At 35.3% G+C, this 24,487-nt stretch overlaps 1 protein-coding gene across 1 annotated transcript; it reads right to left on the reverse strand.

The window, feature by feature from the left end:
- Window positions 1–603: 603 nt before the first annotated feature.
- LOC106666545 (aldose 1-epimerase-like) lies at window positions 604–21,163 on the reverse strand. The gene is made up of 11 exons (XM_024229088.1): window positions 21,035–21,163; window positions 16,797–16,996; window positions 10,195–10,390; window positions 6,258–6,415; window positions 2,606–2,815; window positions 2,287–2,368; window positions 2,074–2,224; window positions 1,338–1,524; window positions 1,029–1,281; window positions 849–967; window positions 604–781 (listed from the first exon to the last, which is right to left on the reverse strand). Exons 2-11 carry the CDS (start codon window positions 16,986–16,988, stop codon window positions 635–637), a joined length of 1,695 nt encoding a protein of 564 aa, XP_024084856.1. The 5' UTR covers window positions 16,989–16,996; window positions 21,035–21,163; the 3' UTR covers window positions 604–634.
- Window positions 21,164–24,487: the final 3,324 nt, after the last annotated feature.

Here is a 24,487-nt window from a genome sequence, read left to right on the forward strand (position 1 = left end):
ACCTTGATTCACCACAATGTTTTACAATCTAAACATTACAATTAATTAAGGTTTTTGGTTGAGATAAAAAAGTCAATGGCACGAGCGGGATTCGAACCCATGATCTTCGGCTTGATACGCCGCTGCTCTACCACTTGAGCTATCGTGACCTCGATCCACTCGGACACCAACTTCCCATCTCAAACCCACCTTTTGAATTTTCCCTTCTTTTTGTCATTTTTCGAATCCCGCTCATGCCATTGACTTTTTTATCTCAACCAAAAACCTTAATTAATTGTAATATATTAATTGGTCAAGCGGACCACGAAATTAGTGAATTTAATGATTTAAAATGAAGTATACTTCACTAAAGCTTTCATTTGTTGTCGAGAATCCAACCCAATTACACAACATTTGAAAAATGGCAGCGGCGTATCAAGCTGAAGATCGTGGGTTCGAATCCCGCTCGTGCCATTGACTTTTTTATCTCAACCAAAAACCTTAATTAATTGTAATAGTAATTGGTCAAGCGGACCACGAAATTAGTGAATTTAATCTAAACATTCTTAATTTTAAAATTTGACAGTAATTAAAAGCTTTAAAATATTGAAAGAAAAACAAAACTATTGTTATAAGTTTTAATGGGACGAGACTTTCAAAATTCTGTTGGGTTAAAATTTAAATTGTTTACATCCACTGGAGGCTTATCCATTGGATCTCTTTGTACGATTACTCCAAACTTATAATAAGTTGTTCTTGTGTATGTGACTCCTGGGAAGACTATAGGTCTCGGATGCCTTTTCTGTAAAAGTTACATTAAAAATTAATTTTACAAAGATATACACTTAGTTAAATTTAATTAGATTTACAAATTTAAAGGCATCGGGATACTCTTGTGAGATCAACGAAATTGCACCGTGGTTTCTGTATTCCAGACCTTTTTTGCCTTTAATCGGTTTAGGCGGCTCCCATTTTGGCACTTCTTCTTCTGTAAAATAATCACATTCAATTCATAATTGCCGTACTGGTTTGATCAATAAATTGCATACCTTCGCCTTCGGATTCAGCGTCGACCATTTCATATTCTTCCTTTTCCCCTTCTCCCCGTTCCATCCCTGCTGTTCCAGCATTGTTCATCATGGAAGCACTGCTACCATGGAGTGATTTTTTACTTTCAGATTTTTTTGACGTAAGCGTCAACTCGGAAAATCTTTTGAAAATGTGCTCCTCTGACGGGTCTGAAGCTGGCCTAGGCCAAGAAATTGTTGACATCATTCTTATAGGCCAATTATCTTCTCCTTCCTAAAAATGTTAACTATTAGTATATTAGAATATATAAAACTGGAAACTTATCATACCTCTTTTTTATCTCTACAGAGAAAAGCAAGTCTTTCAGCTAACGTGAAAAGATCACCTTTTGTACCACCAGCTTCTCCCCCGCCAAATGGCATATCTGGGTTTGGAAGGCTGTTCCCAGTGTAGATATGTAATGTAGGTTGGTCTGTGTGCATCTCCATGAACCTTCCTGAATCTGGGTGAGCCAGCCTTTAAAATTTCAAATTGTGATTTTAAAAAGTAGTTAAATAATACCGCTATAACTGGGTAGGAAAATTGAGCTGGAAGCACACTGCCTTGAGGAACTCCAGCTTTCTCAGAAATTCTCAATACAAGTAACTTCTTGCATAGGCATCTACTACTTTTGTTTTACAGTGGAGTGAACAGACCAAAAACCAAACTGACAATGAGAGATGAGGATTTTTGGTTCAAAGAGTTTGGTGATAAATCATTGAAGAATTGTTGCATCATATGACATCAACAGTTTGGATCAAAAGTATGGTAAGAATTTGAATTACATCTGGTCTTGATTTATTTGAGAGTTGATAAATGATTATTGAAGTAACTAAGTCATAAAACAGAGATTTTTTACTGGAATAATTTAAATTGCAAAATTAATATCAGAGAAGGGACAATTTTTGAAAAAAAAAAAAAAATCAATGTGCAATGTCTTGACGGTCAGAAAGAAAGACAAGGTATCAAGAAAAATGTTGCCGTGCATTTTTGAATATAATTTTTTTTCAACATAGTTCCTCTCACCTGCATGCGAACGTGACGGCTTGTTTAATCATGCCTTTGGTCAAGCAGAAGGACGTGTCATATCCTCTTCCAGGAGCGCGAGCTATTGCTTTTCCCAAAGGCCTAGGCACCCTTAGGTCATAATAGGTGCCACCGACGTTCTGCACATCTCCTAAATTTACAGATTTGAAACTGTCCCATTATAAATAAAAGAATCATACGGTTCTTACGGACCGGTGAGTTTTCCAGCTTCAGTTATCAACCATTTATCGGCATTCACCATCAGACAGTGGTTTGCCAATTCGTTCGCTGCTCCCTGCAAAAAAATACTGATGATGAAAAACATTGTAGAACTACTTAGTTTTAATCAGTGATCATTAAAATGGTCCCAGTTTAGAATCAACGCACCATAAAAATTTTTTTATTGCAATATTAAAAATTTTCATAGTTAAGATCATGTTTTTTAATTTTTTGAATTTTATTAGAAAGTAAAATTTAGAAAAGATTATATATTCAAATTAAAATGGAATTTCGGCAAGTAAATAGCACATACGTGACCAGCGAGGTTAAAGAAGATGTTGTTTCCGATACTAATCGGAGATGGTTTGGATGAAGTTACGGACACGCTGATGGCCAGTGTGTTGTCGTGTGTGAGGTGGAAAGTCTGCTGGACCATCACCGTTCCCGGGTAGCCTTCTTCACCATCCTTGCTCGTGTATGTCATAACGACTGTGTCCTTGTGTACAGCAGATTCCCAGATCACCTGGAATTAATTGAAATCGTTTGTATGTGATAATAAATGCTTGTAGCCGTCTATTGGTTATGTTCATGATTATTGTTTAGAGGAGTGCAAATATAAAACCTAAGTCAGATCAATCTGAAACAATCAGAGATATTCGGAGGTTTATAAATAGCTCCAGAAGAGATGAGTGATTATCCACTAAAACCCAAAATTGTCAACCAGGCTGATTAAAAGGTACAATGATTCTTACAAAATTTGGCTGACCGGTCAACAATTTTTTGGTTAAAAACAGCAAAAACCGAGGGCTTAAGTACTTCTCAAGTCAGATTTTAAATAATAAGAATTAAAATTTTTGGAAATTGTAAGTTCATAAAGCTGCAGACTGATCATCCACAGAAAAAACCCAAGGTCGTCAACTAGGCTGATTAAAAGTTATAATGGTTCTTTTCAACAGTTTGCTGACCCAGTCCACAACTTTTGATTAAAAACTTAAAAAATCCGAGGGTTGAAGTAGTTCTCAAGTCAGATTTTAAATAATAAAAAGTAAGATTTTTGGAAATTGGCATTCATAAAGCTGTAGATTGATTTTCCACTGGAAAATATCCCAGGGGGTCAACTAGCCTGACTAAAAGCTATAATGGTTCTTTTAAACATTTGCAAAATCATGCATCAACTTTGTTGATTAAAAAACGTCCAAATGAACTCTGAAGAGCTGTCAAGTCAGTTTTTAAATCGTAAAAAGTAAGAAATTTGACTGATTATCCACTGGAAAAAAATCCCCGGGTGTCAACAAGCCTGACTAAAAGCTATAATGGGTCTGTTAAATATTTGCTGAATCATGCATCAACTTTGTTGATTAAAAAACGTCCAAATGAACTCTGAAGAGCTGTCAAGTCAGTTTTTAAATTGTAAAAAGTAAGAAATTTGACTGATTATCCACTGGAAAAAATCCCTGGGTGTCAACAAGCCTGACTAAAAGCTATAATGGTTCTTTTAAACATTTGCTGAAACATGCATCAACTTTGTTGATTAAAAAACGTCCAAATGAACTCTGAAGAGCTGTCAAGTCAGTTCTTAAATAAAATATAAAAATGTTGGCAATCGAATAGTTTATTAAGCTGTGGACGGATTATCTACAGGAAAAATCCCTCAGGGTGTCAACTAGCTTGAATAAAAGCAACAATGGTTCTTCTAAACCCTTTATCGGCCCATGCATTAACTTTTTCAGTTAAAAACTCAAAATAACGCTAATAATGAGTTGTCAAGTCAGTTCTAAAATAATAAAAAAGTTAGATTTTTGAAATTGGAATAATTCATAAAGAAGCAGAATGATTCTCTTCTATTGGATAGAAACTGCAGGGCCTGCCTGAAAGCTGCAGTGGTTCTTCAAAAAAGCTGCTGACAATAATTCTTTGGTTAAAAAAATTAGAAAATTTTGCGTTAAAAGACAAAATCAACGAGATTAAGTGGTCAAATTTCCAGGGTGAAAGTTACGTTTTTTTTAAATTTTGCTGACCCAGTCAACAATTTTTGATTAAAACGGCAAAATCCGAGGTCTGAAGTAGTCAAGTCAGATTTTAAATAATAAAAAATAAGACTTTTAAAATTGTAAGTTCATAAAGCTGCAGACAACAATGGTTTTTGTAAACAATTTATTGACCCATGCATTAACTTTTTCTGTTGAAAAACTACAAATAACGCTGAACGAGCTGTCAAGTCAATTCTGAAATAATAAAAAAATAGATTTTTGAAATTTGAATAGTTCTAAAAAGGTGCAGAATGATTTTCTATCGGAAAGAAACCCCAGGACCTGAAAGAAAGCTGCAGTGGTTCTTCAAAACATTTTGCTGAGCAAAATTTTTATTTGTTAAAAAAATGACAAAATTTTATGTCAAAGGACAAACTCAACGAGATTAGGTTATCTTGATTAAAATGGGATTTTTTCAAATTATGATAACTTTTAAAATACTGCTTGGATTTGAGCAAACCGGGCTTTGATTACAGAAAGAATCCATTTTAAAATAAAAAATGCCAAAATTCAATAGTGAGGAGTGAGAGCGTGAAGTTAACCTAACCGAGCTGTTATGCTGGAGAAAACGGCAAAAATTTTGATTGAATTTTTTACTTTAATCGCCTATAACTCTGCGACCCCCCAGTAAATTTGGATGAAAAACAATCCCAACCGTCCTTACAGGATTCCTTATCACCCAGCCAAATTTCATTGGTATGCGATCAAAAATGCGACCACTAAATTTTTGAAAGAAATCTACCTAAAATTAAACAATCTTTATGTAAGGTATCGGTTGAAATAAAAACGCTCGCGTCGGGATTCGAACCCACTACCTTCGGCTAAATAAAAATGGGAGCTGCTCTACTACTTGAGCTATCGTTTTTTATTTCAACCAATACCTTACATAAAGATTAAGAAAAGAAGTTATTTGGTCAATTGGACCACGAAATATAATGGATTTAATAAGTAGAACGAAGTAGATCTTTATTAAAGCCGTGGCCATTTCATTTATCGCCGAGAATCGAATCCTGTTTACACGACATTTGAAAAATGGCAAAAAGGAGGGAAAATTCGAAAGATAGGTTGAGATGGGAAGTTGTCGTCCGAGTGGATCGAAGTCACGATAGCTCAAGTGGTAGAGCAGCTCCCATTTTTATTTAGCCGAAGGCCGTGGGTTCGAATCCCGCTCGTAACGCGAGCTTTTTTATTTCAACCATAACTTACATAAAGATTAATTAATTGAAAGAAGTTATTTTGTTTCTTGACATCAAATCGAGTGATCGAAGTATGGAAGACAAAAAAGCCAAAGCGTGACAAGTTAACAGAAAACTGATTTAATTTTTGAAAGGTTTATCAGAGGTAACAGATCAAGGTTTATATAATCCTGAAATATAAGCCTCTTCGCTTAATTAAGGATAAACTAAGACATATTACATATAAAATATAACATCTCCACTTGGCTCCTAAGGGAGGGTTTTTTAACCCTTTTACACGCCCCTTGGATCCGCCACAATTTTTTTGGTAAAAACGTTAAATTCTGAAGGCTGAAAATAAGCCGTGAAGTCTAAATCATAAAAAGTTTTTGGAATTTCAAATAGTTTATAAAGCTGCAAATTGATTTTCCACTGGAATGGGGGTGGCAATTTGTCAGACTAAGAGCTACAGCGATTCTTCTAAACAGTTTGCTTATTCGTGCAACAATTTGTTGTTAAAATTTTTATGGTTGACAGACAAAATCATCGAGATTAGATGGTCAAACTTCATCATCCTCTCTCACGACTTATCCCTAGATACAGCGTGAATACATATTTATATATACAGACTTTTTTTAATAGTATTTTAGCTTTAATTATCAAGGCCGACCTTATCAAGATGAGAAAAGAATAAATTAAAAGAGGAATGGCGATGTGCTGCTATTCTATGAATAATACAAATTAGGTTTGACGCGTTTACCTTATCAAAACCGACGTTTCCACCCAAGACGTGATCCTCGTTTTGATTCATCGTGAGGAAAAACTCTTCAGTGCCAATTTTACCTTTCGAATCGGAGATGATGCTCGAGTATCGGCCTAATGTCGCGCCGAATTTAGGATTATCATCTTGAAGGTATTCTAGAATTGAAAAAGTAATTTTTAATTGAGAAAGCAAGCTGAATTCGAAGTTGTAAGTTCTAATGATTTTCGAGATTAAATATTCCAAAGATCAAATTTCTCTCAATCACCGTTACTATTTGACTACATTCTTTCAAATATTACAAATTGTATCTATAACGAAATCATCCATGTGTCAGCGAGACATATTTCATTGATGAGGCAAAATGTTTAGCATGGATGTGCTACCTAATTAGTCGAACTTAAGGAAAGAATATGTTGTGAAACACTTATAAGAGGGTGGTGTAATAAAAATCTCCTGGAAAAATTCTTAGATGCTATCTACGAAAACGGGCAAAAATATAATCTTTTTTCAATAATCATGGGACTGTGATTTTTTATTAGGAATTGTTTGCTAATAATGTCCGATTCGGACGTAATGCTTGATAATTCTGTTGGTCAATTCGATGGCGAAATCTTGAAAAATAGTGATAAGCTATCAATCAGAAAAAAAATCGTTTGATGATGCGGATATTTAACTGGACCCATTCAATGCCGTCTACAAGGGAAAACGTCCAGAATAAATGAAATCCATGGCCTGGAGTGTTGCCAGAAAGGATAAAAATGTTTCAATGGAACGATGTTGCGCAAGGAATGATTTTTTCCTAATAGTATTAAGGATCTTTGGTCGTTTCGGATTAACTTAGTTTGCTTATACTCCCTGGTTTTGGTGTCACTGGCTTGTCAGACAAACCACGAAAGCGAGTATGATAAATTAAAATAATCATAAACGACAAGGTTCATCATCACGAAAAACCTCAAGAACAAAATCTATAGATTATTCATATTGAGAGGGGAAGTTAGTGTCCGAGTGGATCGAAGTCACGATAGCTCAGGTGTTAGAGTAGCGGCGTATCTACCCGAAGGTCGTGGGTTCGAATCCTGGGTGACTTTGACTTTTTTATCTCAACTAAAAACCTTAATCAATTGAAAGATATTAATTGGTCAAGCGGACCACAAAAACTAGTAAATTATTCATATTGGTTTGCCGCCTATCTTCGTGGTTTCGGCTTTAGTGGCGTACGTTGAAGAGCGAGAAGCTGAAACCAATCTGACAAATCAAAACAGCGAGGATAGCCAAGTACAAATAATCATAAACGACCAAGGTTTATCATCATGCAGACCATCAGGAGAAAAATTTATAGACTATTCATATTGGTTAGCACATCCTCACTTATTCATCTTCATTGGCTACACTGAAGATTGCGAGAAGCTGAAACGCATCTGACAAATCCAAACAGCGACGATAGACAAAACAAAATAATCATAAACGGCGACGGTTCATCATCACGCAGTCCATTAAGAGAAAAATCTATAGACTATTCATATCGGTTTGCAAATCTTCACATATTCATCTTCATTGGCTACACTGAAGATTGCGAGAAGCTGAAACGCATCTGACAAACCCAATAGATAAAACAAAATAATCATAAACGTCTAAGGTTCATCATCACGCAGACTCTCAGGAGGAAAATCTAGAGACTGTTCATATTGGTTTGCCTATCCTTGTGGTTTCGGCTTCAGTGGCGACCATTGAAGATTGCGAGAAGTCTGACAAACCAGAACCGCGAATAGGCAAACCAAAATTATCGGAAACCCTGAAACTGCAAAGCCCCCCATAATTTATGCCAAATTGCCGAATAGATGACCGGAAAATCTTGGGAATATTTATAATGATTTGAGTAATACAACTTTTACCTGCTTGTTGCCTAATTTATTGTTAATCGAGGTCAATAGACGTCATAAGTAAATTAAAAACGTTTTGAACTTGACCTTTACACTATGTAGTACCTTTATATTTTGCGATCTTTGGTTATTTGCTTAGGAAAAATTGTCTTACGCTTGACAAAACGTTTTTGTAGCAAATAGCACTGGAATAGATAGTTTAATAGAAATAAAGTTCGAAAACGAAAATAGTAGGAGGATATGGATGAACAATTATACCTTTCAACATAAGTGGGAAAATTATAAGAAAGGTCATTCGCACGAAACATATTTTCAACAATACGTTTGATCCCACATTGAATACGCAACTCAAGGTTGCCATTCCAAGTGTCAAAAGTCGTTGATCATTGAAAATACGAAGTCGAGACTAAATACTGACATCATGACCTCTCAGGTTAAACTAACGGCGGATTTATACAGCATGTCACACCTGACAGTCCATCAGTTTTGTATTTACATTTAAAATATTATAACATAAATTTTTTTGTACAATTTTGGTTTGCCTATCCTCGCTGGGTTGGTCAGTCAGGCGCGTTTCGGCTACCCGCCATCTTCAGTTGTCTGTCAGAGCGTTTCGGCGTTTCGAATCTGACATACCAACCCAGCAAGCATAGGCAGACCAGGTCAATTGCTACATATGAAATTACTGGGTCATCACTTCGCAAAATACAGGTAGAAATCTGAACTTGAAAAGAAAAAGTACCACGTAAAAAAAGAAAATTAGACCTTGAAGTAGTAAGTAAGAAAAACTCGGTTCTTGTGCAAAATGAGACTTTCTAACGGGTCATTGTTCCCAAAGAAAAGAAAACACAACGCAAAGTAAATAAAATGAAAGAAAGAAACGCACCAATTTGGCAAAATTGCTCTTGACCAAACATTAATCTTAATGGGAAAATGGCAAAAAGAGGAAACATTTGGTGTGCGAGTTCAAGGGGTTTATTGCAAGGGGCGTATTGAGCCGAAGGTCGAGGGTTCGAATCCCGCTCGTGACACCAGCTTTTTTCATGTCGACCAAGACCTTACATAAAAAGAATAATTAATTGAAATAAATAATTTGGTCAATTAGACCACTAAACATAAATTAAGCGGTAAAATTTTGACTCTAAACCTCATTCAAAAGCCCTTTTAGGGCTATAAAACTAACTCAAACTATTAATAAATTTCTAACTAATTTAAAAAGTTTAATAAATTCATTCAAAATTTCTTTAAGTTTTTTATTTTTTATTATTATTAATAGTTCTCCCTTACCAATCCTTCATCCACGGTTTTTTCCTTTCCTTCATCAATTTCTTTATCTTTGAAAAAGTAATTAAAGAAAGCAATTGCACCGCTAAAAAGATTATTGAATGGTTTGCTGAAATTTGCTGGATTCTACGTTTGGAAACGTTTCTACGTTAGTAGATTAAAATTACCATAGTAAGTTTTTCAATTTTGAAAAAAAAAAAAATAGCAATGTTCTGGCTACTAAAACGCTTATTTCACGAATGTTTACAACTTTAGTATTGATCACATCTTATTGGAAATTTAACGTAGTTTTCAAAGATATTTACGGATTTGGCCAAAACCCTTTAGTTTTAGAGTTATCATTGTTTATTTGAAGCAAGGTTGTGAAATTTTAAAAAATTAGAAAAAGTGGAACAACTCCGAAACTGCTGAGATTCGGACCATAGTTAATTAGGACTTTTTTGTTCCATTTTGAATGTAGAATCTTCTGGAAAAGTTTGTAACACGAGTAGCCGAACACCCTGTATATTCCCCACAAACAACAGTTTTTTCCAGATGATTTGATAATGTCCCAAGACGATGAAGCAAAGTTTAACTTCGATTTCTCTCGGCCAACTACAGTCAACGCTTTGAGTACTTCGAATTTATAAACTTCAGTAATCAAAACTTATATATATTCATAAGACCATTATGATTTTATGCTAAACGAAGTTGTACGCGTCGCATACAGAACAAATCGACAAAGAACAGCTATTCTTTTCTATTTGTCTACCAGGTGATTGTTGAATTACCTTCGAACGTGTCAAAGCCCAGCACGATGTCCTCGATCTTGCCATTTTTATCCGGATAGGAAATGTGCGTTATTGTCGCCCCGTAGTTGATTACCTGAACCGTCACTCTGTTATCGTTTATTAATGTGTATCTTCTTATTATGTCCTGGCAAATGGCCTGGGGTTTGTCCGTCGTAATCTGGTCGTCTGCGAGCCTCTAAAAGAGAAAGATCATTAAAATGAGACTGAACGTGCCGGAATCAAGACTAAGGGTTTGTTTTTAAAATTTTTATTTGATATGATCGTGGATTCGATATCGAATTGCCTCCGTTCTTTCTGAAAAGGTGGGTCGATGTTACCCTTTTGCAAGCACGTTTATATATATTAAAAAAATCTTTAAAATCTCAAGGCTAATGTTTTTAGTAATTCCAAAAGATTGAACGTTATATAAATATTACTCTTTTTTGATATCACATTACGTATATTGCATTTGTACATTATACAAAATCATAATGTATATAGAAATAAGGTGGAAAGGAAATGGCAGCGGTGTCCAAAGAAGCACTTACGTATCGAGAGCACAGTCGATAAATGGCCCTTGGAGGATCTGGAACATAGAAGAGGGAACATCCCGACTAAGAACACGCCATGCAAGGTTGACAAACCGTTTTTGTCCGGCATGTAGATAAAGGTTTCTCTATGGATCCAACTTAATTGACAGTGTATTTCTTCGGATCCATGTAGAGAGCGAGTAGGAATGAAATTTTCATATCAATGGAGCATGGAAGCTTCTCCTGTTTTTCCCTTCTTCGGGGACACTAGTGACAACAGTCTGACGACCTAAAAGACCTATTGTGGTGGACCTATTTCCAAACTTTGAAAAATGCACTACCTAATGACTCCTTCGCACAATGGTCTACTATAATGGTAGGAAAGGTGGCCTTCATCAGTGGTGATCAGTCCCTGTGCCATATGGGCCAAGTATGACACTAGTCTATAATGGAACATTGGATGATACATGGTGGTAATTAACTAACAATTGATTACCTAGTTTTGCTCTAAATAACGCCTAAACAGAATCCCATTCTTCATCAAGAGCGGTTTGTAGCATGGTGTGGTATGGTATGGTTAAAAAAAGGATACTAGGAAGCGGAGTTTGTACTCCCCAGGAAATACAGCCTTCTGGCTTATTGTACCTTTCTAGTTCCATAGTTCAGTGCAATAGACTCTATCCTTCTCTTTAGACGTATCATGTCATTGACTGTCGCTGCTACAATCTCATTCCCTAAGTTTTTTCGTATGTTAGGTTGAATCTCCATTGAGCAGTTGCTTCGCATTCGAAGATGATATGAGTGGCTGTTTCTTCCTCCTCTTTACGTAATCTGCAGATGGGATCATAGTTGTATATGCCCATGTTTTGTAGGTGTTTTCTCAGATGCCAGTAACCGATTAGTAGTCCTACCACTCCTCTGAGTTTAGTCCTCTCCAGTTGCAGCAGTGATTTTGCCAGTCTGGGTGAGGGTTGTTTTATCATAAGTTTATTATATCTAGCGCCGCTAGAGTTTATCCACTTCTCCTTTTGTTTTGTTTGCATTCTATAGGAGGATTCCATATTTATTTTTGTTATCCCAAATATAGGTTCGGGGACCACGTATGGTCTTGCGGATCCTCATCTGGCCAGTCTGTCGGCTCTCTCGTAACCCAAAATTCCCCTGTGCCCTGGCACCCAAGATATCATCGGGTTGTTGTGTTTCCCCGGGTTATGGAGATTTTGAGTGTATTCACTGACTGATTTTGATGTAATTTTTTTAATGCTAGTTCTTTAATGGCTGCTTTGCTGTCAGATCTTATGAGGATTTTTTTGCCAGTGTAATCTCTTTTAAGATTTTCCAGGGCACAAGCATTGATGGCACGTATTTCTGCTTGAAAGACCGAAGTGCACTTCCCTAATGAGTTTGATTGCTCATGTTTTGGGCTTGTATAGTAAATGTCTGATTTGTTTCCTTCGTTTGTTTTCGAGCCAACTGCATATAATTGTATCTGATGCTCTCCTGTGTTCTTCCTGTCCTTTATAGTCCGTTGAGACTTTATAGGATGTTGTGAAGAATGTTTCCGGGATCATATAGTCAGTCCCCATTTCTAAGAATGGGTGTGTGATTTTTAATTATAGTTCTATGCCAGAATTGTTTAGTTCCTATCTAATTTAATTGTTTTTGGAGTCTAAATGATCTTTTCCTACCCTCTCTTTGTATAAATATTTCCAGTTGAGGTAGGTTTAGCAGTTTCTAGTGCACTTGTAGGGGTTGTTCTCATTGCCCCTGTGATACAAAGGTTTGTTGTCTTTGTATGCTTCCTAATGTTTGAGTAGCTGCTTTTTGTTGAGCTTTGGTCCACCAGATTAATGATCCATAGATTATTTTGGGTCTTATTACTGCCGTGTATAGCCAATATGCCATTTCCGGTTTTAATCCCCAAGATTTGCCTATGGTTCTTCTTGTGGTCACGACGTTTATTTCTTTCGTTATCTCCTTTCCGAAGAGAAAGACGAACTGCTAATGCACAGAATGATGGTAGAGATCGTCAGATGACTCATCAAGGGCCAGCGCATCGAGGCATGCTAAAAGGGGATATGGCCACCCTAATCCAAGTTGTTACGCGATCCATGGCAAAGGATAAATGGCATTGGGGTAAAAAAATAATAGTGCTTAAACTGAGCCCTCAGGGAATCGAAGAAGCGGAGACGAAGAACACATTTTATATTTCTATGAAGGTCTATGCAGGTGCAGGTTCTTGCAACTAGGACAAGAAAAACCACAAGCAAGATCCTACACCAAGGAACCGCTGGCAAAGATGTAAAAACTGGTTAATAGCCTGAAGCTAGCCAGTGAGTTGTAAAAAACAAAGGAGCACAAAAGATCTATTCGGGTAGAAGTGCAGATGGCCTTGTGGCAGCCTCTTTTTTCCCTATCTATTCAGATTGAACCATTTATTAACACCAATGTATATCCAGGTCATAATTCACAACCATACAGTGTAATTGAATGAAACATGAGAAGTCTTCTTTAAGGCCTCCAAAATTAACCTTTGTCTGCTGAGAGCCAGGAAGACATTTGCTTCCTTTTTTGGAAACTAATCTTGATTCGAAAAAATTAATTATCTCTTAAATAAATAAATAACATCCATCATCCGATTCAGGAGATAATCCATACTAATAAATAATAACGTTTCGAAGTGTAAATAAATAATGTAGAAAATTAAATTACTTGACCGTGGATGTCAAGAATAGCCCACAAGAGTGCTTTAAGGATTTATTTGTTTGATTATAAGTTGATCATGATTATTATTTGCGCAAGGGAACGCATAGGCAGAAGCGTATAATTATGAAAAAAGTCAGCTATTGTCAATTTGGCTTTTTTTAAGGTCCTGTAATGTATCGTTTCGCGACGATAATTGTGCAGCCTGTAATCAACTAAACACAGGTCTCCACAACAATAAACAGTATGTGGTACATACAGGAATAGCAATCCGTGTTTTTTTTTTTAAATTGTACGATTAATTTACGGCCAGTACTATCCAATAGCGATATCCTTTTAATTTTTGATTTAAATAAATCATATATTTTATAATCTATCATGAAACTTGAAAACTTGTTATTATTTTTTTTTAAAGAGATTATGTGATTATATTTGTATAACTAATATGTCCACATAATTGATTAATTATCACAAATTTTCTTTAAATACTAATGGATAGTGGTAGAAATACGCAAACAAAAAAAATATAGTGCTAATATGAAATGTTGAAGTTTATGACTTAACTTGCCCTGACTTAATTTGAGCTTTTTTCTGTTTAAGAATGACTCAATTACAAAAATAATGGTACATTGATTTTGGATTTAGATAAATCACATATTTTATAATCTATCATGAAACTTGAAAACTTGTTATTATTTTTTTTTAAAGAGATTATGTGATTATATTTGTATAACTAATATGTCCACATAATTTTTTTAAATAATGGATAGTGGTAGTGTCTTCTTAATTGAATNGCTAGATACGCCGCTGCTCTACCACTTGAGCTATCGTGACCTCGATCCACTCGGACACTAACTTCCCATCTCAACCCCACTTTTTGAATTTTCCCTCCTCTTTGCCATTTTTCCCTCCTTTTTTTAATCTCAACTAAAAACCTTAATTAATTGTAAGATATTAATTGGTCAAGCGGACCGCGAAAACTAGTGAATTTAAATAGAAATTTCAGAACACAAAAATCAAATTGGTTAAATGAATCAATAGGTATGAAAAACTCCAGCTAATTTCAAAAGTAATAATTTGTACATTAATGATTAATGAATTAATCGGAAGAGTGAGATTGTTTTTGCCTGCACAATTTGCGTATGATGGTTTGAATTTTTGATAGCTGGAGACTGATATCGGGGTCAGTATCTAGACAGCTTCGGTATTTAGTTTTTGTTGCAGTATTGATAGAAAATCCTGATTCGTACAGGTAGGCTGTTGCAAATGGAAGAAGAAAGGTTGAAATTTTTTGTTTTCCAGTCGGAGTAAAAAATGGGAGTAAGTAACGGACTCGAAAGTATATTTTCAAGGTGCAATCTGAAGTAATGTCCACCAAAATTGGTATTCACTTGAAGATAGACTGGATGGCTTAATGAAAGAGAAAAAAATAAAATGCAAATCCCTAATATGCCACAAGAATATTCAAATTTTAAAATTTTTTTGCAATAATAAATTTTTTGAAATAATGAGAAGTAAATATGTTAAAATTAATTTTATGATTGAAAAGGACATAAAAACAACATTTAATGAAAAACTAAAGTAAAAATTAGTGTTAATTTTATTAGGTTTCGTGGTCCGTTTGACCACATAAATTCTTTTCGATTAATTAATTTTTCATTAAGGTTTTGGTTAAGATAAAAAGTCAGTGTCACAAGCGGGATTCGAACCCACGACCGCTAAATACACCGCTGCTCTACCGCTTGAGCTATCGTGACCTTTGAAAAATGGCAAAAAGGAGGGAGAATTCGAGAGGTGAGGTTGAGATGGGAAGTCGGTGTCCGAGTGGATCGAGGTCACGATTGCTCAAGTGGTAGAGCAGCGGCGTATTTAGCCGAAGGTCGTGGGTTCGAATCCCGCTTTTGACACTGAATTTTTTATCTCAGCCAAAACCTTAATGAAAGTTTAATTAATTCAAAAGGTAAAAATTAGTGTTTACTTTGGATATAAAAATATTACTCACTACTACTTATTGTCTTGTTTAATACCCATTGTTTAATCTTTATTTTTATTAGTTATTTTGAAAGACATAAAAACAAGAACATTTTAAAAACAATTGTTTAAATTTTAGAACCTGAAAATTATCATATAGCAGAGATTGGTATTAAATCTAAAAGGCTTAGAAAGAATAGTTCTCAAAAAAAATTTTGAGTTATGGTTAATGGATTTAAATAACAATTACTGGTTCCACTCCATGAAAAAATGCCATAGCAAATTATAGACTGAACTAAGGCATAATAAACTGATTTTAACAATTTTAAAAGTAGGATCTTTCTTACTTCTTAATATACTGAATTTATAAAAGATTTTCCTCAGTCGCGTACCCAAAGAATCAATATGTAACTTAAAATTTAGAGTCTAATATAACTCCTTAGGTTTTAGTATTATTTGTAATTGCTATGAGGGAAATTACAGATAAATGAATTAATACACTTATGGAAACAAAATTTAAAGCTCTCTGAGACTAATCTTTTTCTTAACGCAAAATGTAAGACATTGGATCTCTCATTGTTTAAAAATAAACTGAAGATAACCATGTTTTAACAAGTCTAAGATCATCTTTAATAGATTTAATCAAATTATCGATTATCCTTCCAGAAAAAATCAAGCACGTATCATAAGCACAACTAAAAACCTTACCGGATATTTTCAATTTTAAAAGATCATTTACAAAAGAAAAAAACATAGGACCTAAAACCGTACCTTGAGAGACGCCAGAGACGATAGGCAATTAATTAAACTTCCTTTTCTCTAATAGCATATGCGATTTGATTAATATCATTACAGCTTAGATTTTTTTCTAAGAATTTCTTGCGCCCAAAAATTGATTAAAATCAATAAACGGAGATAGCCTTACGTAACGGGATAGTTTAACGTTCATGATATGTCAAAGAAAGGATGGCCAGGAGGCGAAAACTTGCATCCACATATGACCATGATATTTTGTTTATGCTTATTTATCAGTATATAAATCCTATTGACTCTTAAGTAATTTTTTTATGATTAGATGAACGGATAAGTGCAAATTTGAGTACAGTTCGAGTAAAGTAACAGACGATGCTTTTAAACTTTTTTTATTTATTATATTTATTACAATTTGTAACCTCTGTAAATCTGTACATTATGTTATGAACTGGATTTTTAAATATAATGAGTCGTGAGTATACGCGCGGACGAATCCTAGTTTAGTTTGTCGTGAGGCCACTTCCTTTTCATTCTTTAAGGGTGGTTTCTATTGGATAAGGATTGGGCAACTAGATTGAGCTTAGAGATTTTATTTCAAAATAAAGGAATTTTTTGTACGGATTATTACATTTTAAAGCTAAGTACCTTCCACAGTCCGAATCCGTCCACGACGATTTTTCCTATCGGTATGGGCAAAAGAGGTGGCGGTTCAAACAGGTTGAACTTCGCCGGCTCTTCCTCTTCCAAGCCTTCTTCCTCGTTTTCCAGCTCTGCAGCATCACCTTCTAAAAACCATGGGGCGGCGTCTTCCGAAAATTCTGATACCCTTCGAGCCATTTTTTATTCTGCGAAACAAAAGACGATTTAAGTTATTTGTATATCATCAATCGTTTGATGATAATGTAAAACATTTGTAAGGTAGCTTCTGTTGTTTATAGCTGATATAATTTGTTATACCAGCTTCTTATACTTAAAGCTTGTATATTTTAATTTTTTGAATTCAGTTGGGCTGATGAACGTAATGTGAATTTTTATATAATTTGATATATTTTTAACTCTGGTTATTAATTAATTCAGGTTTAAACAAATATTCCACTTACAACAAGTGATTCTGTAATACCACAGTCCCAATATAATTTTAATTCCTTATTAAAGATTAAAAAATCTTTATTTAACATTAAAATAAAGAAGAAGACAACAACAGCGAATCCATAGGAGGAAAGGTAGAAATGGTGCAAAAAAAAGGAAAAATTTAAGGGATTTAATGAGCAATAAATTGTATATTTGGTTGTCCTTTTATTAAGAAAAAAATTAAAAATATACACTGACGCACCAAAATTTCACCCAATTGATTTTTTTGTCATTTTCTCGATAAAAGAAAATTTTGCTCTTAATTTGTCCCATTGTTTTTATCAATAAATATTTGTTTATGTTATGTTTTAAATTGGGAATATCAATTAGAGAACCCACTTAATTCTTAATCCACAACAAGGATAAAGGTTTTTTCAGTGTTTACTTTTTACGGAATTTAAATTGTTTATTCAGTCTCATTTGAATTCTGAAGCAAGAAACTGTTTAGATTTCATATTTGTTTTCTCAATTTCAATTTTTAAACTTAAAAAGACCACTTAATGCTGAGGATGTTGCGCGTGCTCTTATGGACGTTCCATCAGGTATCCGGCTATTGCCATCGGAGTTCCCTACGAATCACTGTGAGACGCCGTTAGACGTTTTCGAGAAACTGGGTCCTACCAAAGAAGGAACTGTTCTGGACGCCCAGAACCACAGGATGACTGTTTTTTGACTTTGAGACAGTATGGACTGATGGCTTTTTGCCCCGTAAGAGGACCAAAATTGACCACGGCTCCCAGTTGCTCGAGAACACAGCCATTGGTCTTTGGACGATTGGTCTGCTGTACTTTTTACAGATGAGTGTAGATTTGCTTTACGATCTCCAGATGGGCGTGAAGGAGTGTGGAGAGCGAAATGAAATATACGAAGCCTGTAATTTTTCCTAGAGCCGACCTTTTCATCACAGCTCAGTGATGGTGTGCGGAATTTTAATGGAGAATCGCTCAGAGTTGGTTGTGGAGGGTCTTTGACTAGCTCTGAGGATGAAATTTTGGAACATCATGCGTTGCCTATCCTCGATGAAATTAGCGACAACCCTATTCTAATGCACGATAATGCTTGTCCACACATCGCTCGCATAGTACAAACGTATGTTCAACAGCATAATATCAGGGTCTTAGCCTGGCCAGCCCGTGCTCCAGACTTGAACCCCATCGAACATTTATGAGATAACCTCAAAAGACGAACGTCCATCACTCCCTGATACACTCCACGATCTTGAAAGGCCTCTTCGTGAAGAATGGGCTAACCTACAGCATAGAGACATTTCCAGACTGGAAGAAAGTATGCCGAGGTGTCTTCGAGATGTAATTAAAGCAAGAGGAGAAAATACGCGATATTAAAATGACAAAAATGTAAAACAAAATTTTAACAAATTTTATCTGTCCGTCTTCTTTATTTTTGTTTATATCTTTCATTTTCCTTAGCAATTTACATTTTTTAATTACTTTTTTAGACAAAAACTCAATTATTAAACGTGAAACATTGATTAATATATAAAAATATATACAGATCAAGTTATATTACAAGAATTTTTTGCCTGTCAGTGCAGTTCATGTATGTTTTTTTAGTGACCGGTTGTTTACTAATTTGTTGGATTCGAACAACACCAACACGACACCGCAATAATAGCACCTCGCTTTATGCGCTGAAGATGATCCTAATAAAGGTCGAAACGTCGGCAAAAAATTAAAAAAGGTGTTTTTCTAAACTATCTCATTCTTGAACGATCCTCAAGAAACCAACAACTTAATATAATTCATTTTTTTGTTTGTTTATTATTAATTTTGTACTATATTACGTAAAACCAAGTCGATGAATAATTTATTGAAATTATACATTCATTATATTGTTATTTAAATATTTAGTCGTGTAAAAATTCCACAATGTTATGGTCACGGCTTAGTACGTAGTATTTTGCAAAGAAACTAATTTTATGATTTAATTACTGATAAATGCCATAATCACGATTTTTGTGCGTTTCTCAACCAATAGGTGCAAACGAATATTCTCCAATAATAAGAATTTACGAAAGGTTTGTAACGCTGTAGGCGTAAATACCAGGCACGTGCTTTAATTAGATTTTTATTAAGTTAAGGGTGGAATTCTATGCAACTCGTGCAGTTTGGAGTTAGATAATAAAAAAAATTGACAAGGTGAAAAGAGTGGAAATTGGATCAGACTAAGATTTATTTGTAGCAGCTGTCCTCGAACAAGAGGCAGGAAGTCTTTTTCTCACGTTACTTCAGCACTTGAGAAGCGATCAAATTCTTAATAAGATCTACTGAACAAGTGCTGAAGAGTGCGACACAAATTATGTGAACTCATGTGTGTCTACATGCGGAAAATCCCCTTTGAATTTTTCTGCAACAAATCAATTGCGATGAAAAGTACAAGTCTGCTAGTTCGTTAGCTTAATAATGCAGTACGAAACTGTAAAACAGGTCTTGTAGACAAAACGGAGAAGAATTTTTAAAGGACGATGAAAAATAAGCTAGAAGTTTTAAAGATCTAAGACAAGGTTAATAGTTTAGTTGCGGATAGTTTTGGTCTGCCTTTCCTCAAATATAGGATGCTATATTCTTCTTCAAAAATGCTTCTCGCAATTTTCAGTTTTTAATAATGATCAAAACCAATAAGTGAAGGTAGAGACAAGCCGAAACGCTTCTGAAAAGGCATAAATGTTAAGCAGACCAAAACGTTCGGAAAATACCAAACTAGTCAAGTTCATCACCACGCAGATGAAAGCGCAACAAAAACTCATTGTGTTTGGAGCGGCCAAAGCGACAATAAATGACCGCAACAGGTTATTTTTTGAAAATTAACAAAATCCCAACATGAATTCGGAGTTTTACAGACCCCTCCGAACCACCACTGTTGACTCTATAGTTTTAATTTGTCAATATTTAATAAGTCAATGGTGAGATTTGCCCTCCATATTGTCTGGGGTCGACGAACCTGAAGTTACTTATCATTTTGGTATGCCTAATCCTCGGTGGTTTGTTCCGCCAGGCGTTCTATTGCATTCGGCAACTTAAGTGTTGGGATCTGTAAGATTTTTGTCAAATCAAGACTCTGTTAAAACGTCGTGAGGAGCGAGTAGTTAGAAAAGGATGGTCCTGCGATAGGTGATACTGGCACACTTGACGGATCTGATGAGGCATAACTCCATGGGGTTTGATAAGGGTATTGTCATTGATTTTTCGCCTTGTGACGTCACTTCAAGGCGCTAGTGGCGCACTTGACGGGATCTGATGGGGTTGTGACTTCACTGCAAGGAGCTACTATCACACCTGACGCAGTCTGATTAGATTGTGACGTCACTGCAAGAAGTTACTGCCGCACTTGACGGGATCTGATGGGGGTGACTTCACTGCAAGGAGCTACTATCACACCTGACGCAGTCTGATTGGATTGTGACGTCACTGCAAGGAGTTACTGCCGCACTTGACGGGATCTGATGGGGGTGACTTCACTGCAAGGAGCTACTATCACACCTGACGCAGTCTGATTAGATTGAGACGTCACTGCAAGGAGTTACAGGCACACTTGACGAATTGCCTAAACTTTTGTAAAGCGCTACTGCCTTACTGGCTATTTAAACTTGTAAATTGCGCATTACGTTTATTTTCAGTTCATTCCGACAAAGCATTATACACTTGGTTTGAACACTTGTCTTTGAATTGATTACATAAACGCTGCTGCGCCGGTTCCACACGTAAGTTAAAAACAAAGTAGGCAAAACGTCTTACCTGTGAGTTGTTAACAAGTCGTGTGATTTATCCTGTATTATTACTGAAAATTTAGATGTGCTTGATAAAAGTTTGTGTGTGCAACCAAACGTAATGTTTGTAAGTTTGAAGTAATATGGGATGAAACATATGTTTTTGCGAGTAATCTTCGTTGTGATTAGCGCCAAAAAAGTTTTCATTTTAAAATATTTCCAACTAAAATTTAGCCTTCTTGCAGCCTAATCCTGGATATCGCTAATTTTTATTCTTCAGATTATGTAAAGATGAATTCTGTTATTGATTACTTTTTATTAAAATTTTAGAAAAGTCCTTTGGCTTTGAACCATTCCAAAATTCTTACTCAACTATCTCTTCTTCTTTAGTTATTTTGTCCATATATTCCGTAGGCTAATGTTATATTCAACTTCTTATCCCTGGATTTTTATATAATTTACTATTATAAGCTAAAAGGAAAATGCACGAAAGATTTTTTTGTCTTCTGGTGTTTTAAAGGAATAAAGAGTGAACAAGGCGAGGTGTGAACAAAGGGAACAATCTTTCAAAATTAGACTTAAGTCACATTTCAGTGTATCTCTAAGTATTCTTAATTAATAGAAATTGTGAGGCAGGATTCTTATAATACCATTGGATTATTCTCCAAAATTGGAACTGCTAAGCCACTACATGAGATCACTCCTGAATATCTGGCCATGATTTTGCCCTCCTGCATTGAAAGAAAGCTAAATCAAAAGAATTTGATATGGCAGACTTTTGGAGTTATTGAGAAATTATAAAAAAGTATAGTGATGTCAGAAGATAACTTAGGAAAATAGTTCATGCTTTAAGACCGTAGGAACTTCGAAGATATTATGCACTTCGAGATTGCTACGTATGGCAAAAATTGAGCTTTGTATAAACCACACAATAAATTATTTAAATACGACAGAGTAATAAAAACCGATTCTGCAGATAGTGAATATGTCGACACAGGCGAAATTGGCAAAAATGGAAGAGTCCATGGGCCACTGCCTGTTTATAACCTTAAAGTTGCGCCACTTTAGTGTTCTCTATTCCGAATTTGTAACATTTTTGCACTCGGATATAAAAGAAATTGGTAAATCACCAAGGAACTCGATCAGAGTTTATCATTTTGTTCTTACCTTTGGCAAACTGATAAATATGATGACTAATCCTAAATATTTAATTGTTATGATTTCCCAAATGAAGTAAACTATTTTTATCAATCTAGATACAGAGATTTAATATAAAACTGACAAACCGAATTTGCCTTCGACAGAGGCGAAATTGTCAAAGAATGAAACTGCCTCTCCCTTCAGGATGTGTGACATAAGTATTGTACAAGTCTGTTTTAGTCCGAAACAAAACGAATTGGAAAATCATTACGTACTCGTTCAGAGGTCATCGTTTTGCTCATACAAGTAGGAAAATGGCAGTAGAGTACACCTGAATAATTTATCGAGAAAAAGCAGGAGAAATGAACGATCAAAGGGAAGAAGCCATCGTGCTCAACCTGTTCATAACCTTAACGTGTCGCCATCTTACTGTCTCATCGTTTCAGGTCATGAGTGATTTGAATTCCAGCAGCGATCTTATCAGATACAAAATTTAGTAATTCACAAAAGGACTCAGAGGTCATATTTTACTCTAACAAATGGCCGCATGACTGATCACCATTTCTTATTTTCATTCAGAGATGAAAGAAGCCAGCGTGCCTCTCCCTGCTTATAACCTTAACATATGTTATTGTTTCGTCGCAGTATAACTTTTGTAATTAGAATTTCAGGAGCGTTTTGTGGTACAAAATGAGTCAGTAAATCATTAAAAGAATCGATCACAGGTCGTCATTTTGTTGGGACAAATTGCAGAATGAATTTTTCGTATTTAATTTTTTTCTTTGACTCGTTGATCAATCGGGATATAGCAATACAGGAAAATAAATCTTGTATCATTTCCGTTCGACAGAGGTGAAATCGGAGACTACGAGCCTCTTCCCACTTACAACCTTAATGTCGCACCGTCACCTTTTTTAAGTTAGTGAGATTAAAAACTTGGAGCTTTATTAATCAGAAAGAAAGTATGTACCTAGTTGGTAAATGAATAATGCACTCAATCAGAGGTTTGCCAGGTAAATATTTTGTAAATATTGTATCAACTGTGTAAAAAAAGATCCTATTTCCGCGTTCAACATAGGCATGGGCAGTGCATCTCCCAGTTTATATCCTTAACGACACGCCATTTTATTATATTTAAGAAGTGATATTAGAAAACTAAGATCCTTTTTTATACATAACGAAAAGTAGATGGTAAATCATTATTGCACTCGATCAGAGGTTTTGCAATGAAGTATTTTCTAATTCACTAATTTCGTGGTCCGCTTGACCAATTAATATATTATAATTAATTAAGATTTTTAGTTGAGATAAAAAAGTTAATGGCACGAGCGGGATTCGAACCCACGATCTTCGGCTTGATACGCCGCTGCTCTACCACTTGAGCTATCTTGGCCATTTCATTTGTCGTCGAGAATCAGATTACACGACATTTGAAAAATGGAAAAAAGGAGGGAAAATTCAAAAAGTGGGGTTGAGATAGGAAGTTGGTGTCCGAGTGGATCGAGGTCACGATAGCTCAGTGGCAGAGCAGCGGTATATTTAGTCGAAGATCGTGGGTTCGAATCCCGCTCGTGCCATTGACTTTTTTATCTCAACTAAAAATCTTAATTAAATATAGTATTTTCTAATGCCAAATGTATAAAATATACTCAATAGGTAAAGATAAAAAAAAAAAGTTTATGATTCTAAAAGTAAAACACTGATCGATCAGGACTGAATGATCACGATAAAAATTATCCTAGATTCAGGTGCCATTGGCAGAGTTGGGTGGTGCCACACCCTGTTTATATCCTTAACGCCATGTTACTATAGTCTTGAAAGCTATCGGTAAAATTATGATCATGTCGTTCTAGTTGATGAAATTTCATTTTTTTAGGACTACTTCATAAAATTTGTATAATATTTAAAAAAAACTGATTTTATATACAAGAATTATTTTGGGTACTCTCAACACGACACGCAAGAAGGGCACAATTCAGAAGACAAGCACTTTGAGCTCTGAAGATGATCTCAATAAAGATCGAAACGTTGGCACGATAAAGAAAATGTTTTTCTGAAACCTATCATACCAGACCGCATCTCACGATTTCTGTATAATTATCGATTAACGGTCTCTAATCACCCCACATTTATATACAAGGTTGTTTATTATGTGAAGTTTAACGGAAACAAAGACAAGCAGTCTTGGAGAGCGGTTTCCATTTGTAGAAACCTGGTCGTAGACAAGCAGTTTGTACATAAGACTTTCGCATTCATTAAATGTCAGAAATTTAACTGACTTTATTTATTTTTTGTTTCCAAAAGTGAGATGATACGGCTTATTTCTTAGAAAATGGATGAC

This window comes from Cimex lectularius, unplaced genomic scaffold, assembly GCF_000648675.2.
Source record: "Cimex lectularius strain Harlan isolate CLEC.00 unplaced genomic scaffold, Clec_2.1 scaffold289, whole genome shotgun sequence".
Classification (NCBI taxonomy): domain Eukaryota; kingdom Metazoa; phylum Arthropoda; class Insecta; order Hemiptera; family Cimicidae; genus Cimex; species Cimex lectularius.